General features: G+C 37.4%; 1 protein-coding gene across 1 annotated transcript in view; it reads right to left on the reverse strand.

Moving 5' to 3' along the window:
- LAMA4 (laminin subunit alpha 4) overlaps positions 1 to 20,777 on the reverse strand; it is a gene marked incomplete at its 5' end in the record, with an annotated part of 95,883 nt that overhangs the window by 22,061 nt on the left and 53,045 nt on the right. Inside the window, 12 exons of the mRNA XM_084285203.1 lie at positions 2,039 to 2,210; positions 2,792 to 2,925; positions 5,087 to 5,249; positions 5,587 to 5,729; positions 6,853 to 7,026; positions 8,263 to 8,402; positions 11,781 to 11,966; positions 12,963 to 13,079; positions 13,854 to 13,950; positions 15,002 to 15,143; positions 17,305 to 17,453; positions 19,465 to 19,581. Of these exons, the coding sequence (XP_084141329.1) occupies positions 2,039 to 2,210; positions 2,792 to 2,925; positions 5,087 to 5,249; positions 5,587 to 5,729; positions 6,853 to 7,026; positions 8,263 to 8,402; positions 11,781 to 11,966; positions 12,963 to 13,079; positions 13,854 to 13,950; positions 15,002 to 15,143; positions 17,305 to 17,453; positions 19,465 to 19,581 (1,734 nt within the window). The remainder of the gene's footprint in view (positions 1 to 2,038; positions 2,211 to 2,791; positions 2,926 to 5,086; positions 5,250 to 5,586; positions 5,730 to 6,852; positions 7,027 to 8,262; positions 8,403 to 11,780; positions 11,967 to 12,962; positions 13,080 to 13,853; positions 13,951 to 15,001; positions 15,144 to 17,304; positions 17,454 to 19,464; positions 19,582 to 20,777) is intronic.

Below are 20,777 nucleotides of genomic sequence, written 5' to 3' on the forward strand. Positions count from 1 at the left end.
GTTGTGACAGCAATTAAAAACAAACAAACACAAAAAGCAGTGCAATGAGAGTGTCTGACATTGTGAACAGTGTGGTACTGGGAAAAGGTCTTTTTGTTTGCAGAAGTAGAACAGTTTCTGGATTTATGTATATTATATGTGTATATATATATACAGAGAGAGGCACAGATAATTGTTTGATGAATACCACTTCTCTGAAGGCTCAATGAACTGCTTGTCTATGGAAATAGTGTTTGGTAGCACAGGTATGTCAATATTCTTCACCGGTGAAGTATTCCTAATGTGAACACATCCATTTTCTTATAAAGTAATAACTCATGCTCCAAGGCAAGATGTTATACTGGTAAAAGCAATGTTGTGCTAGAACGGCTGTGTCTGCATTAGCAGCTTCTGTGAGGATGCCTATAATAGCACAGCATTATATCTTTTCACAGCCCTGATCAGCACCATTGCATTTGTTGAAGGCTGAGCAATAGGTAGAATAGGTATATAGTGGTGAATAGGTATATACATGTAGGTAGTGAAGGCTGAGCAATAGTTACTGTGTATTTGATTTCTGGATTTTCTGACCATTCCTGCTTCTTGGTTTGGCTTCTTTTCTGTGGTTCAGTCCTAGACTTTATAAATGGAAGCTCTACTCCAGGAAACCTTTAGGGAGTGTTTGAAATGAAGACCTGTAGCACAGACTTATTCCAAATCTGAACATAAAGAAGCAGAAAGGAACGTTTACAGCAGCTGTGGATCTGGGTTAATGCTTTTAACGTTAATATTTGTGTTCTCTTCTAGTGCTCATGCTGTTGTTCCCATGCCTAATGGAGACATGGGAACAATAACTCTCAAAAAACAACTGCAGGCCAGGAACTGCTGCCTGTGACACAAGTGGTTCCACCCTCAAGAGTCATTACTTAGAATAGTAAAAGTAGGTTTTAATCTAGTGCTTTTCTATGAAACTGCAGCTTGGGTTTGTCTTGAAAAGCAAAACTTGAAAATGGAACTTGGAATATTTATGAGCTGTCCTTGCAGAACTGAATAATGGAGCATCTTACGCAGTCTTTCTAAAGTGTCTGTGCACAGGCATGGGCTTCTACAACTAACATCCAACTTGATCACAATTTTCATCGTTACATACAAAGAGCATACATATCCAACAAACCTCCAGGCACTTTTGCTTAGAAGAGACATGACTGATCCACAGTGGAGGCTGTTAAACTTTTAAAAGCAGTTGCTTAGACCAGAACCTCCTAAGAACAAAGGTTAGTGGTGGCATGCTATGCTGCAGAGCAAATTGCTCACCATAACTCTCCTCGGGAAGTTATCCTTAAGGTACAAACTAGAGGTTAGCTCTGTACTGAGAATAGATTTGTTCCTTTGTAGTATGTAGACAAGTGTATGTCTGTGGTCTGAATCTACATAGTAAATTGTTTTCTGTGGCTTTACCAAGCTGTAATCCACACAAGACAGGAGTTTGATGTGGAGACACCCAAAGATAAAAAAAAGTAATCTGAGTTGTCTTCAGAGGATATTTGCATATGGCATCTTCTTTCTCTAAACCATTTCTGAGTTTGCATCACCATCAAATGTCTGAAAAGCTGGTGACATTTGGATCTAGCCTTTTTATTTGGGTTTCTTTCTATTTTCAGTAACTTAAATAACTGTTTAGCTGCAGTACTCCCTGAGATACAGCTATAAAGTGGCAGCTATCATGAAGTCACTGCTTTATAGGAGCTATTTCACAGAAATTTCCTATAGATTTGGCTGTGCATTCACATTTAAACAAAGTTGCAATACTGGTCTTAATGGGAGTTTCTCTCAGAGTGTTGCCACAGCAGTATAAACACCCTGAAGTCCTAGATGTCTCTGGATTACAGCAGAATCCAGCTCTTCTCCTAATGCGTATATGCGCCAGATGGACACAACATATTTTCTCTTTCCAGAAGTTAAATATAAGGACATAAATATTTGGGATTTCACATGACGTAACTACTGGAGAACTTGTGGTGCTCATGGCTAAAGGCTACCAGCAGAATTTGGTACTCACCCCGTTAACCATCAGCAGGATCAATCCGTTGTCTGTAGGTGTTCGAACTTCAATGTCAAACCGAGTCACCTGGCTGAATCTTCCCCTTCTCTCAATGTTTCTTGCCACAGCATAGCCAGAACCATCAAAGAAATAGCTCACAGCTCGGCTCTGGGTGAAAGCCAACTTATTTCTATGAAAAAAACAACAAAACAAAACAAAACCATACAGGGGAGCAAATTTTGGCAGTGTCAGCACCATTTTCCTTTTGGGAAATTTAAAGGCCTTTACAATAAAAGTATTTTTTTGAAATTATTGTTCTGAACTGATGCTTGCTTCTGGAAGTGGTGAGACTGATGAATTTTTCTTTCAAATTCTTTCTGGGATTTTTTTTTTTTTTTTTCCTGAAAATTAATGTATAACTTTAAAGGTGTATCTACCTCCCTTGTCGTTAGATCATGCTTTTATCCTGTGCTGTATGTAGAGGATGGGAAAATTCTTTGCTCATCTTTGTTAAGTGGCAGGGTAAAGACACCTCCTCATTATAAGAATATATATATATTCCTATTAAAAGCTTGTCTGGTTTGTGCCAAAATTCACTTGAATTCTCTGTGGCCTTTAACCGAGGATGGGCTCTGCTGCCCAGGAGTGGCTAGAAATTAAAGGCGACAAAGTTCCTCCTGGGCACCGCAGCATCCCCTTCCCATCTGCACTCTGAATCAGGTTTAAACTACCAGGAGTGGCACTTCGTACAAATCAGTGACTGTCCCCTACCTAGCACAAGGTGGCGATGTGGTGGTGTCAATGTTGTAGACGTTCCTGAAGTTGTACAGGCTGATCACATCGTCGTTCAGGGTAGCCAGCTCCAGGCAGCCGATGAAGCCAGGGAGGTCTAAGCTAGGAGGGAGCTGTGCAGAGGGAGAGGAAAAGTAAAAAGACACTTGCTTTATCCGGATATCAGGAAAGCCTCAGTTTTCTCTGTGTGCTCTTCATATTTTGAGACAAATGGGGTGCTGCTGACTTGGAATAGTCCCTGCAGTACTTATCGTGATAATGCCCTGTAAGTGAAAACGGAGCTTGTAAATGCCCTCACAGAGAATGTCAGGGCAGGTGAGGCGACTGCCAGCAAGAACCTTTCTTGCAGTTTTGAAGGAAGTGCACCTGGAAAAAAGAAAAAGAGTTAGGATTTGACTAATCACAGACCTTGCTGGATGTATTTCACCCTCTCAGCAGACATTTAATGTCTAACGTATAGATGTCCTTTGCTGCCTGAAAAATAATTTCATACCATGATGAAAGAGAAAGAAATGAAAGAACACTTTAAACCCAGGGTACTTGGATTCAAAGACTGTACCAGTGTCTAAGTCTCAGTAGGTATTATTTTAAACAGTTAGCAGGATATAGAAACTCCTTTTTTTAACAAAGGTCACTGCAAATGGAATTTAAATAGCCACACTGGTGTAGGGAAAAATACAATAGAATAAAGCTGACAGAGCTAGTGAATCATTCTTTTAATATTAAAATACTCTGCCCTGTGGAACAGGTGTGATATTAATAACACCTCTTGTACTTCAGAGTCTGATCACTGCCAGTAACTTTTCTTTGGCTTCTCATTATTTCCATTTTGCTTACAATATAATAATAACGGTAATGCAGCAATACAGAATATACGGAGCTGTAAGAGAAAATGAGATTCTCATCTGCAGCACAGAACCTGTGATTTGGCAAATGATCTTTTTTTTTCTTTTTCCATTTTTTTTTTCTACTATTCTGTTAAATTATTTTAAGCATGTGATGTCTAATGGTTAAGTGGCACATTTTGTATTTTAACATTTACCATAGGGATGCTATGGCATTTAGCTTTTGGCAAAACAGATTGTATGTTAATAAACAAAAATGTGAGGTGCCTATTCCTAAACGGGCAAGAGACACATATGCTTAACAAATGAAGCCATGAATCCTTTGCTTTCCATTCTCCTTCCTGTTCTTCATTTTTCTCTTTTTCTCTTTTCATCTGCACTGGACCAAACCTGGAGGGATCATTTGCCATATTACTTTTACTTTTTTCTTTTTTTTTTTTTTCCTGTGCAACTGTTACTTATTCCTTAGTCCTATTCCCAGGTAATTTGCACTGTATTTCCAGGGTTTAGTAATCTAAAATTCAAATCATGGTATATATCTGGTAGTCACAACAATGTGAAAGCTCAGGAGTATGTAAGTGAATTGAATTAATCTTTGTTTTGATGTAGTTAGGAGGGCTGCTTGTGGAACAGCTGGACATTTTAGCACCTACTACAGTCAGTTTCAAGAAGGTAGCATTCTCAAAGTCTTCCTAAAGTTTGTTTTCAGTCAGACAGGTCAATTTTCATAGCAAAGATCATTCATAACATTTTCTAAATCCAAAAAGATGGCCTGATATGAGGTGGGTAAGTGAGGTAGGTGTTAACTCATGCTGACTGTGATGGGGTGGGTGCTGTCCACTAGGAACCAGGCTGAAGCACCAGCCTCATGCAAGTCCTCAGGTGTGTTTTGCATGGGCAAGTATTCATGCCATTGTAAGGCTGGATTTAAACCAGTGATAAATTAAGTTCAAACAAATCACTGTATTCTGCTACACCATGTTAATGTTAAGAGTGTGCTACCTTTCATTTTTGTGACTGTTGGAAAAGAAAAATTGTAAGTACCAAGAACCCATAGCATTGAAATAAACTGGTAGCTTGAAAACTTTATTGCACTACTGAGCTGGGCTACTAGGCCTTAATTTAATAATCTAATTTAATTTAAAAAGTCAACAAGCTTTTTTTTTTTTCCTTATTATTACTTTTCAGAAAACCTTACTGACAGCTAGTAGGAATCTCATCATTGTACTTTATGACATGATACAATATGGTGATAAGATACAACCACTACAGAGAAAGTAATAGTTTTTGCTAGAGCTAGAAGATAAGAGTCCTAGGATGATAAGAGACTAAATAAGGACATTTCATTTATTAACCATTTCTGTGTTAAAAGGGAAGCCCAGCAAGATAAGCTTGTATTATTTGAGTGTAGAGCATTTATCTGACCAACCTTGAAGTCTGAAGGCACTCCACCAACAAAGAAAACAGTATTTTCAGGTTCCAAATTCAGGAGAGAGCCAGGCCCAAGGGTCTCTCCTGTTTTGATGAATTTTTCTTCAGCTGTGCTGCTAAGACTGGGCACAGTTAAAAGTATTTTGCCATGTCTTCCAATCCTGCAGAAGGGAATTGCAAGAGAAGAGAGTTTTGTGTTTGCTAGACTTAAAAAAATAATAAATCAACAAGCAAGTCTCTAGCTCCAGGAAGAGTTTTTATTTCCTCATTAGAAGACTGGTATTCTGCAGGAAAAGAAAGAGAAAAATGACACTTTCCCTTCCCCCTCAAGGCCCCATGGGTCCTGTCTGTCTGAAAGGGAAGAGAATTTCCTTTTATTTCAGCAGGGATAGAACCAGACACGTAAGACTACTGATGGGCAATTCTGACCCAGCTTTTTCTTCTTGATTTTCTTCTATTAGCTTTTTGATTCTGGTGAAATGTACATTATCAATTTACCTTTCGATTTTGATGATGCTGAAGTAAGAAGGCCAGGTGCTGACTGGCTTGGAGTCCAGAGGTATCTCCACATCTTGGCCCCCCAGATTATAAATGTAGACAAGGTTGTCATTTTTAATTGCAAGGCCCATGTAATTTTTAACCTAAAAAAACAATGGAGAAGGATGTCAGAGCTACTACGTCAAAACAAATTTATTGCAGAATGTTAGTAAGGCATGGGCTATATATGACAAAATGACTCCTTTAAATATAAGGTGTCATATATATCCTATAAATATAACAAACAAAAGCTTAATTCTCTAATTAGTTTCCTTCACCAAAAGAGCTGAACAGAAAAAGAATCTCTGATATTTTCCCCATTTTTAATCAGGTAAATACAAGCTGATAAGATGTTTACTGACTGTAAATTGGTCATGTTTAATGGGAAGCTGTTCATCGCTATTTACAGTGCAGTGTCATATGTAGAAAATAGGAAGAAGTGGTTGTCTGAAGCCCAGGTACTATGCTGCAATTAAATCTTCTGCCAAGAGGGGTTTCTCTTAATTTATATTCAGTAGATGTTCTTTTTAGAAAAGCTTAAAAAGAAAAGCATGCTGCTTTACCTTTCTCAACTAACAGCTTGCCAGGATTATACCTGGCTTGTGAGATACGATTCTTTTTCTTTCAGGAACCAGAATTTAATGAGCTGTTGTTTCACAACACTTGCAGATCATGAAAGCATATGCCCTTTCCAGGTGTTTCAAAGTAGAGATGTACGGATGTACAACAGCAGCGTAAGTCACAGGTAAGGCAACCTTCTTATCTTGTGGACTTCTGGCCTTGGAGGCCTGGAACTGGTGCTCTCAGCAGCATAAAACTGGCTAAAATGTGGCCCATGAAAGCCAGATGGATAACAGTAGCTGCTTCAGAACAACTCAGTACTGGCAGTGAAGATGGCAACTGTGGCTTGGAGTAGTGACAATCACAGTGGCATTCTGCATAGGCAGCTTAATTTGCCTCTTAGAGAGAACCCTTCACTGCTCTTGGGGTGAGAACTTTCAAGGACAGGGATGTTGGGAACACTTGTTCTAAGCTTGGCACTTAATCAATGGCAGTTTTTTAGTAGACACGTCTTATTTTGAGACACAGAGAAAAGGTGAGAGAAGAAAACAAGGGTAAATAAATTTCAAACCTATCACAACTTATTATTATTTTTTAAATATAAATATATATATATATATATATGTGTATATATATATATATAAATGAAATGGGTGATTCTCTTACATTTTTGCTTCCAAGGTAAAGGATGAATCTGTCTGGAGATGCTGCCAGTTGTGGGTTGTCTTTCTGAAGCTTTACGTACAAGCTCATGGAAGTGAAAGACTTCAGTTCCTCCACGTTGATCTTTGGATTGACTTCAACTGCTGATTGGCCTCCAAACGTCATAGAAACTTGGACCTGAGGTTGCAAATATTCTAAGTGAGACACACTATTGCTGCCTGGGGACCTTACTTAAGGTAAGCGTGCAAGAACATTTAGCCAGCGGCCTCCCTTACTGCTGGAATGGAATTGGCACTTATGCATGTGCCATTCAAAATTGTATGTTTATAACAATAACTTGTGGAAGACACTGTAAAGAGGATGTAGAAAATTAATTTTAAAAATGATTGAAGCTCCTCATTAACTATGCTTAAATATATTGTTAATGTAAATTAAATTTCAATGGGACATGGGTGTGTGCTTAGCTGAATCAGGGCAACATCACTGTGTATACCCATAGTGCAGTTCTTACAGGACTTTAAAACTTCTGCCCATAATTTGTTTCTTTGCTCTCAGAATAGTATGGCCAGGATTTCACACGTAATCCTGGTTTACTGCTGAATCTGTAGAGATATATATGAAATACTATTCAAATTTAAAAGGATTTTAGTTCAAAATGAACTTCAACACAACTGAAATAATGTTTTCAAGTGTAAGCACAATAGGCCTGGATAATGGAATATATTTGAAGAACAAACTCTGCACATGCACTCATGTACTAAATGAATTCTGCCCCCCCCCCCCCCTTTTTTTTTTTAAAATTTATACGGGCAGCATATTCCAGCATTGTGAATGTATAATAATGGACTGATTTTTTTTTTTGATTTACGTGAATTAACTCAAATATATTGTTTTAATTTTTGACCTCAGTGTTCTCGTTACAGAAAAATCCCTCATAATTTATGTATGAAAATGAAAGTATTTTTCTCTATTAAATATGTATGAGCCAAAGATTCTCCTACTCTGCAGAAAATTAATTTAAAGAAAAAAAAAGGAATGCTGTCAACTCAGAAGAGTTCGTATTAAGTTGCCATAATTACTATTGCTTGTAACTAATATTGCCAGTTGAGTAATGAACTATTAGTTTTACCTGTAAATGGTTCTTTTACTGTGGCGATCATTAACGCTATGCCAATTACTTAAATAAAGTTGCTGGCACTAGAAATAATCCATGGTGAATACAATGGTAATATTAATTGCTTGCAAATAGCAACTGCAAAGATTTTAATGACTTTCACAGTGCTTTGTTTATCCAGTTGTTGGGAGGAGATGTCAAGGTTCAGGCTTCTAACATAGCCCAAGAAAATGGAGCCCCTGGGAAGATGCATATGATGATTAGCACTAGTATCCCAATGTCCCATCCAAAAGTTTTACCTTGCTTGCTACACTCCTGGTTTGGGCAATTAACTCTCTGATCCTCCGAATGCTGGAAGAAATGTTGTTTGCTGGTGCCTTCTGTTCTACTGTGTGCAGTTTGTTCAGGAGTTGAGGGAAGACTTCTTCAAGTTTCTGCACTGCAGTTAGAAAAGAAGTGATGGCTTTAATTTTTTCCTCTTTGTAACACTGGGTTTACACCAGGAAAATTGTTCCTTGTACTCTTACTTTAGCCAGCCTATCTCCTTATACTTTCAGAACAAGTCCTAGCTGTGGTGTGTGAGATTTCAGAAGGGTAGTGATTTATCACAATTTAGTATTGCAAAGGTTTTTGGAAAGATGTCTTCTTTGCACAAAGGTGGCTACTTGTTTATGGGACTTCTAGTTACTGCTGTGATGTTGTACCTCTGTAACACTTTCCTCAAGGAGCTTTGCAAATGTTAATCATTTTAACCTTTTCATCTTCCTTCAAGGCAGATAAATGTTAAACCTAATCTTACAGACAGGGCAACTGGAGCAGAAGGACTATTTGTTCACCATCGCACTGGAGATCTGCATCTGACCTGGGAACTGCACAGAGAAACTGTGGCTCATGAGCTTTTCATATTCAATTTAGGGGAGCTGGAGAGGTTGCTTCCCTCTGCTCTCAGCTGTGTGTCTTTCCCTGAGGTTATCACCCAGATAGCAGCAACAGCTGCAGAGGTGATGGTTGTTAGCTCAGCATGCTAACCGTAACACTGATGCTTTCAGGCTGTGATAACAGCTCCATGCTGTACAGTGGTAGAGAGCCTTAGTGAACGACGCAGTGCACCTAAACTGTACTTACTACCCGACTCTTCAGCTTTCCTGCCTACTTCTGCCAGGGTCATGAATCAGAATCCTGGACCTCCAGTCTTTCAATGCTGTGTCTCCTGGTACATGTGGGAGAAGGATCGTGGTCAAGGGGAAATCGGTTGCTTTATTGTGTTCAAAAAATAAAGAGAAGATAAAATGACTGCCCCTAATTATAATCCAATTTCGTCACATCAGATTGCACTGACGTGGTGCCCTTTGAAGGATATTTACACATCATATAATTCTTCATTTTTAATTAAGTGTAGGTATAACTAGCTGAGTATAATTAAATGCGATTTTAGCCACAAGCTGCATGCATGTAAGAAAGATCTGGTATTCATAGTTAATTTTTAATGACATGGATTCACTACAAAGGTTAAGAACAGATTTGTAGGGTTTTCAGTTATATTTTAGGGGTTTTCAACTTGCTCCTACCTGTTCTTATTTTTCTCCACTTGTATTTTTCCTATTGTCTCTTAAGATAGTAGAAAGGCAGGTAGAGGACCCAATCCTCCAGTTATTCCCCTTAAGACCTCAAAGTCCTTATATGTAGGGGATCAGTACTCAGATATTCCATATAAACCTTACTGTATATTAAAGTGCCATTATTTCAACAAATCGTGAAAGAAGCAAAGTGAATTAATGTAACATACTAATTCTAGTATTCATTAAACATTCTACATTAAAAAAAACCACACATCACAACACCATAGTAAAATAATCAACTTACAGAATTTTGCTCTGCCTTTTGAAATGAACCATGTTACAATGATCATTTGGAAAAACAAAACAAAACAAAGCAACTTTAGTCTTAAAGTAAGAAATTGCAAGCTCAGAAAGTGATATAGAAAATTTCAAATGTCCCTTTAAAACAATAATCAGCAAATGAATTGGAACTGTATCTGATCTGATATATTGAAAAGCTGGCTTTTAATCTATTTGAAACTGGAGGTATGAAAATTGAAACACAACTGTGACATGGAAGCACCAAACTAGCATCTATTACTCCTAGTACTATTATAAAACATCACCATAAATCTCTTCCTTTTGCCCTTTATAATGGCATTCTTCAACATAGAAGAATATTGATTTTTATTTATTTATTTATTTTAGTCTTTAGGATGAAGGTGAAAGCTACTCTTACCCAGTACTAAAATACAAAAAATAATAGAAGGCAAACTGTCAAGGAGGAAATAACCTTGACTATAACCTTCCAGACACTTTCTCCTTTTGTGCATTCCTTCCCAAACTGTCTTTCAACCTCTCTGCTGAAGCCCATCAATTCCCTGTGCAATGGCAACACAGGGAAGCTTCTCAAATTGTACAGCCAAGACATGTTCTTACCCTTCCAAAAATGAAATGAAAGCTTTATTCAAAGACAGTTTGAGCATGTCAGCTTACAGACTTCCTCTGCCATAGCAGTGTTATTGGCATGATGGTGCAGGCACCTGGCTGAACATATTTTGTAACTTTCTCTTGGGCCTTGATGGACGTTCCTCTTGCCAGGTCATCCCCTCCTGGCAATGCACAGAGCTGATCTGAGAGCCCTCTGTGGTCCCCAGGCATGTCAGCATCTGTCTCCCCAGGCCGTGAATCACAGCCACATCTAACTGGAGCACTTCCCATGCCAGCCCCCTTTGTAGCAGTACCCTGTGCTTTTCATAACAAACCCTCACTTTTTTTTTTATTTTTTTACTATTCTTTCTCCGCCCCCCTCATAATAAAAGTGGAATTAATATGATGTTTACAAGCTTCTTCAGCAATCTTCCCGCTTAAGTATTATATTTCCTCCCTAATCCTCTTTGTCCCCTTTATTTAGACTACAGGCTCCTCAAATCAGGGGCAGTTTCAACTCCATGTTTGTACTACTGAGGACAAAAGGGCCCTGTTTCCAAATGCCTCCCAATGTTACAAAAATAATAGCTGAGCTGCCAATGATAATAGCGAGCATTATTTAAACAATCTGCCTACCTTTCAATGTGGCCTTGGCACCCTGGTAAAACTGATTGAGAAACCAGCAAGACTTCAGCCCTTAAGTGTTTAAGTCATTTTTGGAAATGCCCATGTATCCAAAAGTTTTAAAGGAGAATGAATCTCTAGCAACTGCAATTTTTATTTTTTATTTTTTTTTATTTATTTATTTTTTTTCCTATAGATAAAATTCTGTAAGATTATAAGAAATGAAAGTACAGTGTAAATCTTCCTATGAATCTTCATATGAAGATCTCCTGTGAAGACAGGCTGAAGGATTTGTTTTTTTTCAGCCTGGAGAAGAGAGGGAGACCTTATAGCAGCCTTCCAGTGCCTAAAGGAGGCCTACAGGAAAGCTGGAGAAGGACTCTTTGTCAGGGAGTGCAGTGATAGGACAAGGGGTAATGGCTTTAAATTAAAAGAGGGTAGGGTTATATTAGATGTTAGGAAGAAATTCTTCACTCAGAGGGTGGTGAGGCCCTGGCACAGGCTGCCCAGAGAAGCTGTGGATGCCCCATCCCTGGAGGTGTCCAAGGCCAGGCTGGGTGGGCCCTGGGCAACCTGGCCGGTGGGAGGTGTCCCTGCCCATGGCAGGGGGGTGGAATTAGGCGGTCTCGGACGTCCCTTCCAACCCAAACCATTCTGTGATTCTATGAATCTATGGTTCCCTTCGTTTTTAACACTATGGAATAGCAAAACTCAGGCCACCATACCTGCATCCCCAGCTGAATGCACGGCACTCTTGTATGCAGCTGAGCTGTGCTGGAAGTCTTGCATGTTCTGAGACCACAACCTCACGTTCTCATCCATGGGAGTTGTAGCCTGATTTACTGTCATGGTAGTGCTCTCAGCCTGTGCAGTCTTCTGCTTAGCTTGCTCCAAGCGCTGTCTGGCCTCTACTACATAATAATAGGGAATGAAAAGAAATGAACTTTGCCAAAGATTCAAACCATCTGTTGCCAGCACTTTGAAAATGATGAGACTAAGAGGATTTTACCTTCTGCAGAATGGGTACCGAACCTCAGTTGTTTGTTTTTCTCTTGATTTCCACAAGGAATAGTCAAAACTCATTGCAGTTGGTCCACAGTTACATTAGTTCTTAATTTTAATAAATTTCATTTCGTCATCATTCTGGATTGTTCAAAATTTTCATTATCCCTGGATTTTGATGGATATTGTATACCCAAGGATGTTGGAACAGAGGTGAAAAAGTGCATTGTTTTTCATTTTATTTATTTTTTAATAATGCATGTAAATGTTGAATATTTTTCATCAAAATTATTTTTCAAGGGGAGAAATCCAAAAACACTGAGGTGTTTTTGTTATTCCATATCTGACTTTTTTTTTCTTTTTAAATTAATTTGTAAAATTGTGTTATTTTACATAATGCGACATCTTAGCAGTAAAAAATATTTTTAGTTAGAGTTAGTGAAAGAAACTTTGAACATCTTTGAGTATACTTGCTGTATGCTCTATGATGTCTGTTTACTGAAAAATGAAGGTGAGATTTTGTCAGTCAAGACTGTCAGTAATTACCTCCCAGATACACTATATGGCAGACATGATGTATATGTGAATTGACAACGAAAGTTGACAAAATTGCTTTTGTCCATGGAGTTGTATGATCTCTAAGCCCTGAAATGATCTAGAGTTACGTGGGGGAGGGTAATTGTAGCAAGGAGGATCAAAAAGTATGTTAATAATTTCAGATGGAAAAATGTTTCACCATGAGTATGTTAAATTTTTATCTTTACTGACTAGCTCTTGTTTCAGCCAAATTCCTTTGGGTCTTCCTGGGACTGAAATCTTAATACCATCTTCATAGGCCATATGCAAAGATAAAATACATTCTTAAGCATTTGAAGATAATGCATCATAAAGAAGTCTTGTACAACCTGGCTCTGCTGACTGCATTTTTGTGATGGCTCTCATCAGCTGGCCTCGCAGAGCATTCATTCTGGCCAGAGTGCCATTAACATGCCGGCTGGTGTCTGCAACAGTTAAATCATTACCTGCGGGGGAAAAACAGGAGGTATAGATGAATGGCATCAAAGTCACATTTGAAAAAGGTATGTTTTCTCCCGTAGAGGTATGTTTAGCCTTTAATACACCATTGGCAATATGCTAGGACATCTTTTACTACATGGCACAGTAGCACTCTTAACTTCACATAATCCAATGTCAAGAGCAACCTTGAAACTCATTGCCATTATTTTCTTTCCCCAGGGCTCCTTAGAAAAATCTGGAAAACTGTATTTCAGTCAGCACCATCTCTCTTTGATTAACTTGGACTGCTGGAATAGCTCCAAAAGGAGAAGTTTTAAGGAATTCAGAAGGTCCAGAAAAACTGAAGAGGCCATTTCTGTAATCTTAGTACTTTCCTTCGTTTTCAGTGAAAAAGAGGTCAAAATCCTTTAACATTTATTATTATCCTTCACTGGTTAAATTCAGCTTTCTGAGCACTTAAACTATTAAGAATTGATTTCAGTCAACTACTTTGATTATATTTACATGTGAAAACCTGTTTGTGGGATCAAATATTTAAATAGTGGTTATATCTTAAACGGTCCTTTTGTAAATGAAATAAACATTCAATACCTGGCAGGATGACGACACATGCACTACTCAAATTGTGCCCGTAGCCTTTTCAATACTTTGTATTATCACTTCGATCAATACACTCTTCTGTTACAGCAATAGTTCTGCCTTAGTGATGTACTTCTGAAATGTCTTTTAGTGTACACGTTTATAAACTTACAGGGAAAGTAGAAAGGATATATATTTACTGTAATCTGCTGTCTGTTGCAGCTGCATGGCTCGGTTGAGAAGTTCTTCGCTTTTACCTCTATGGTAGATGACCTGAGTATCAATTCCAACTGCAGCCTGCAAGTATGTTCCAAAAAATAAAGTCATAATAATGCTTACCAAATGTTTACTTTTTATTGTGTTTAATTGTAGGTAACGTATTACTTGATATAAATGCAATTGCAAAATCACAGTGGTTTCATTTTCCTTGTTGACATTTTAAGATTAGCAGCTGGAATAGAAAAAGAAGTCTAAAAGCAATTTTTCTGTGGACCGCAATAAAAGTTCAGAGAAATGCATACTTTCTGGAGAGCAATACTGAATAACAAAGATGCAGAAAGCACAGAAGTCCTCTTAGTTTATCAACTTCAATCTGACCAACTTGGTATTCATGATGCACATTATTTGGGCACTGTGTTTGTTTTGACTGTCACCTCTGATGGGTAATGAACGCACGTGCTGCATGGGGGGCTGTTTATGGTCCCTAGTAGCATGCTGTAAGCAGAGCGCTTGGCAGCCCAGTGATCCTTAGGGGTCAATACAGCTGATTCCTCTTTCTCTTCCACTAACAAATTGCTACTTTTAAAGACTTTTAAAACTCTACACATACAGAAATTCACATAAAATATTTGCCCTAGACAAAATTAGCATCCTCATCACAGCAGTGAGTATGCAAGTGGGCTACTTGCCTCATTTTAACTTTTAATGAGAAATATCGATGCTCCTCTTAGGTGTGTTGACCACCTTTCCTACCACACGGTGCTGTGTGGAGTAGGAGGACTCAAACACTGAATGTCAGCTCTGGGTTCCTACATGGCCAGGGAGTTGTCTGGACTTTTACAGGAGTGCTTCAGTTTGTGTGAACAGCACAAAGAAGCATCTCCCTATGATGCTTCTTTACTTAAGGACAGGAAGGACCTATTGTATCTTTTCATATAACAGGGAAATTTAGGTTGGCAGAGTAATTAATGACCTAGTATTTAATTGAGGAAATAGTACATGAAGCAAAATGTGCAGTGAGAACTTTGATGCTGACTGTGAAGCCAGATCTTGTTTTTTCTTCATACTTAGGTATCCAAAGCCCCTGCAGCATTGCAAAGTAAAAGCTGATATTATGAAAACTACTTACATCATTGACCCGGTTTGTTGTGTTCAGTGCTAGCAGTGCGGCTTTATTAGCTTCTTCAATGTAACTGGCAATGTTTTCATACACATTTGAAGCATTTATTGCCCTTTGTACCAACCCATTTGTATCAACACCATGTAAATTCCTGTTAAAGAGACAGTAAAAGGAGGAAGAAAACAAAGTAAATCAAACTAGCTTCAAATTTAGTAGCTTTCTTAATATTCTGTGAATTCTGACTAAATAATTGCATACAAATACACTTAGCCTGAGCCATGTTCTCTTCATTGGGTATGACCATCTGTGCCAAACTAAAGCAGGAGAAAACTATGTGGATATAAGGTACTTCCCAGATGTTTAATGTCGGGAATGTTGCCTTTAATATCTTTGTGAGAGACAACAAGTAACATCTAAGCTTTTATCATTATTATTATTTTTTTTAAATTCTAGATTACATATTCCATAAATTGAAAGAATAATAGATCCATTGCCTTCTACAGGGATAACTTCTGGCTATGAATAGAAAGATCTATGCGTACCAGTGATCAGAAGAGCTGTAACACCAGGCTGTTTGTATTTTCCAAATGTAAGTGGGAAAAGGGGGAAGATCAGATATAGAACTGTCTATTGGTCATGAAATTTTGCAAAAAGTTAAAATTAAGAAATGCATTATAGCGTTGCTGGCATGGTAGAGCTTGATTTGTATTTTAGGTTGCAACTGGTCTTCAGGGGACATTAAAACAGCAGCTGGTTTAGAGCTCAACCTTCAACTGTTAGTAACTTCAAGTATTATTTTTAATATTCTTCTGATAAACAGAATTTAGAGTATATATTAGATATATATATTATAACCTATATACATATTAGATAGATTATATTGTTATATAATATACATTATTATATATATTATATTATATATACACACTATATATATAATATATACTTATATGTATGTATGTGTATTCACTTCAAAATAATTGCACTGAGGACTTATAAATTTTCCAGTTTCCAGAACTGTTGCAAGAATTTCCTGCTATATTCCCCCAAGACAAAAGAAGAACCTCTACCAAATAAAAGCCTAATGGGCTTATAAAGCAAACCCATAAAAAAAAAAAAAAAAAAAAAAAAAAAAAGATTTGAAGACAGGCTAAAAGTTTTAAAGGATTAAAGTTTTACTGCAGGACAATCTTCTCAACAAATAAAAGAGTCAGCACATTTCCATCTGGATATTTTGTAATTATTTCTGCTTGCTTTCTATTAAATTCTGAATGTGTTGGAGTTGGTAATCATGTTTAAATTATTGTAGTGAGGGATGAAGGCTAGCCATATGGGGTATTTTCTTTCAAGCAATTCTGCTACCCCCAGATAGCCGATCTCAGACTGAACATATTGTTTGTTTTTTAGGTTGTCTGTAGTTTGTGTAGCATTATAGAACAACAGTTTCAGATGGCAGCTTTATGCAGTTTTTTAAAAGAAAACCATCTGTTATTTTTTCTCTGTTTTAATCTCCCATCTAGTGCATACTAATATTAAGAAACAACTGGTATTTAGATAATACACTTGATTAGTAGTTATTAGTTTATCTTCCAAAAACATATGTCTATGATGTTACTTAAGGTAGAATTTGGTGAGGCATTTTCTATAACAAATCATTTGCAGCAGTGATTTTTTCACGTCTAGTACCAATTGGAGATAAAGTCAACTTTCAAATCTGCCTAGAGGTGACTTTTTAGTAAACTGAAGGAAAGTTTATGTATTTGCTATTTTTCAGCAAAATAGCAAAATAGCCTTGCAGTAAATGTTTGGTGTTGCAGGGGGCTAGTTTCATTGGTGTACAATCCACTCTTTCAGAACTACATGTGTAAACCAGTTCTCAAACAAAAATTATCACAAATCCCATTTGTTTTGGCCCACACTGCTAAACAGTAATGTGACATAACTTATTGACATAAGCTGTTTCTGTAAACCCCGTTTAATTTGCCTGTATTGTATTACTTTTAGTAATCTACCTTTCCTATTCTCTTGCTATGGGAAGAAGAGAATGTGCCAAATTAGAAAGAGAATAATACCACATGAGATATATGTTTGTTTATTCTTTGACAAGATGAATAGATTTTGCTTTGCTCAATTTCAGCTGTTGCCTCCGGACCATGACGTTTCCTCCCATACATGAGTTCCCAGCAATTTGTTTAATACCTATTTACAGACAGCATATCTAATGTTACGGTGTTTCTGCCTGTCTCTAAGTTCACTCAGCTGTTCAATCAGTAGCATTTCTATGAACAGAGTCTGCTGAAGTTAAATTTTACCGGTCCAGCTCATCAGCAAGTCCTTGTAGGTTGTGTGCATGATGCATAGCCTTTTCTACCAAATCATCATCAAACAGAGACAGATTGGCTATTTTTTCTTGCAGTTCCTTTTTCGCTCCATCTATTTCTGCGGAGAACCCTGACACATTCTGAACAAAATATACAAGGAAGGAAAGAAGATGAATATTGTAAAAAAATCAAACCTATATTTTGATTATTATGTTTTATTGTACCTTTCTACATTATTATAATGCTTTTATTTTGTTTTATGTTATACACTTAGCATAAAATGGAGAGTAAAGGTCAGGAAAGAGTCTGTCATGAATGTTGGTGGATCAAGGCAAACACAGGTAAATAAAAATCAGCAAAAATTCCAGAAATCCCTTTAAAAGATATTGGAGAAACATTCATGAAATATAAAAGAGAGACAGCTGAACAATATCTTACCACCCTTTATATTTGCTCCAGAATGGTGCCAATGTGAAGCTTTTTGGTGTGAATTGCTAATAGGTGGAATAATTAAACCAAAACTTTGCAAGATCCACTCATTGTGGTTTTTACTAAATTAGGAGATGGAAACCATTTTTTTAAAAAACTCTTCTCTGTAAGACTGCAGGACAGACATTAGCATTTGGGACTTTTAAACTCTATCTATACAAGCAAACGAAATAGTGCTGGGGTGGGCTGGCTTTCACAACATCCTATTATTGCTTGATCCTTGGCACTGTTTTGGCCCTGGCCAGCTGCCGCCCTCCCAGACCTGCTTCTTTGGAGAATAACATGGAGAAGTGCCTGTGCCTCAGGGGCAATCTGTAGGGGAGGTGATGCTGGAGAGGAACAGGGAGTTTAGCAATACAGCTGTAAGCTGTGCCACACACAGCTGTGAGAACAGGCCCTCATCACATTCTCTCTCTTTGCATAGAGATAGCCCTCATGGAAGGAGGACATCTTGGGCTAGTCTGACTTACAGGACTCCTTCAGACTGCTAACTCTGTGTATGTATAGGCAAGGAGAAGTAGCATCGCTTTGCCTTAGCCATATGCCTTCCTTATGTGAAGTATTTGTGGGGAAGATCTGTTGGACCTGCATTCATGTCTCCAATATACAACCTTGCTGGTAAATTTGGTGATCATCATTGTGGCCTCAAAATACCAGAAAAAAAAGGATGAAAGTGAGGGAGTGAAAAAGAATGAATGAGTGGAGCATGAAGATACTCATCGCTGGTGAGGATGGAAGATACATGATGTTCTCATACTACTTCCCTGCAGAGTAAACATCTGTATGTGCAGACTTACACACAGGAGTGGGGGATACTGAACGATAAGCTGCAGCAATTTATTTTACAGAAAACACAGGAGAAAAAAAAAATCATACTGCTTGATCACCCTGGGATTGCTATAGTTAAAGAAAGCTGTCTTCTTTCACAAATTACTTTTCCAAAGAAAAATGAACGGGTTTGGTATTTGCTTTTGTGTTGCTTTGGGCACCTATGACTAAAATGATCGCTTTTGGAGAATTTTAATTTGTCTTAAACTATCTCAAAATCTTAATGTAAGACATGGAAATAAAAGTTTTTGTAAAATGGCAAAAGTTTTAGTTAGCAAAATCCCACTTTTATTTAAAAAAAAAATATAGAAAAAACAAAAACCATGTGGAATTTTAAAGTAAAAATTTCCCACAACACCTTGTCTCATTCATAACACTGGATTTGACAGTTGCAGATGAGGATTTCAATAAGACAATATGTTTATATGTAAATTTTACATTCTGACCATCACTGCTTTTAATACTGAGATGTGGGATCTTAAGCTGTCTCCCATGCTCACTTGGTGGAATTAGCAAAGTGCAATCTGCCAACGGAGTACCTTTGGGCCTTTTGGCAGCTGCTCATTATGAAATGAGAACCCTACAGCAAAATCCTTCAGTAGATGTGCCTGCAGTAAGGTATACTTCTAATATATTATTTTTCCAAGACAGCAAAATGTAATTACAAGGCTTTCCATTCAGGAAGATTTACACATTTTTTGGGAAATATTCATCAGTATTTCTTTGAAGCAGTAAAAAAAACTAGAGGTTTTCACTCAGTGATCTAAGCACATGACTTTTCAAAAGTTCAGAAATTCAGGACATACCATTTAAACAAGTCACTATGGCACCTACCTTTATTACCTCACTTAACTCTGAGTTGATCTTTTGTGGTCCTGCCAAAGTAGTTGTGGCACTTAGCAGAATGCCATTCACTTCATCTACCTGCTCTTTTATTTTCTCATATTGTTTCTACAAAAAAAAAAACAACAAAACAAAACATCCAAAAATGTTTGTGAACTGCTAGAACAGTATTACTGTTTTTGTCATGTTACTAAAGTTAATTCAAAAGATAAAGTGATAAAGTAGATTTCAGGTAAATTAAGTCTGTTTTTAATAGATAACCCTAATAGCTGCATACTATAATGTTGTTTCTTACATTTTCTTGTCCTTGTGAAATATTTTTATTTGTATGAATTAATTTCTTTTCATATTACAGCCTGAGCAGTTACTGGGATGAAGCATTATTCAGTGCATTGCCAGCAGAAACAAATTAAACATGGACTTTTCATTGTGGCCTGGAAACTTTTTTTTTTTGTCTGTAGTCTTGAGAATTCTTACAGTCTTGAGAATTCTTTTTCATGTCAATAATGAAGCTAATGTGAACAATATTGTTATACAGCATGTGCCTTCACTGCGAGGAATAGTGAAAATCCAAATGGTTAAAACCAGAAAAATTATGACTACAACCAGCATAATTAAGGCTTCAATTCATAAATGTGAGATAATCTGCAGTTTGGCATTATAATAATTAAAAATGAAAAAGCAGAAGACTCTTTATAAATAAAGATCCCAAGGTCCTCATAGAAGGATTCACAAGAACCTTTAATGTGCCTGTTTTATCTTTTGAATTAGTAAACCTTCCACATCAGCATGAACTTTGAGCATGGCAGATTTCAAGAGCTCAAAGTGCAGCCACTGGTGCTATGAAACCCAGAGATTAGCCTGAATTCAGAAGATCATTCTTGTGATCACACAAGATCACAAACTGCTCTCTTCCAGACTCCAAACAATTTCAGCCATTGAAATGAAAGCAGTTAGGATCAAATGGTCCCGAATTGTTATCTTTGTCATTTTTTTCCCCGATGAAAAAGTAACTGAGGAAAACATATTTAGGTGGGACATTCTGGTTTTGCATCTCTTAAGAAAACAAAGAAGAGTCACAAAACTTCTGGAAGGAAAAAAAAAAACAACAACAAAACAAACAAACAAAAAAACCCCACCACAATCTCTCTATATGACTGATGAATTAAGTATCTTTCTGGGATGAAGGACTTGAAAGTTCAATTTCCAGATGTTATCTGAACCTAACACCACCACTGACATGCAAATGTTCCCCCTTCCACAGGGGTTCTAGGAGGAAGATATCTGAGCTCTCCTCTGGACCA

The sequence above is a fragment of the Netta rufina genome, assembly GCF_964035555.1.
Source record: "Netta rufina genome assembly, chromosome: 3".
Lineage (NCBI taxonomy): Eukaryota > Metazoa > Chordata > Aves > Anseriformes > Anatidae > Netta > Netta rufina.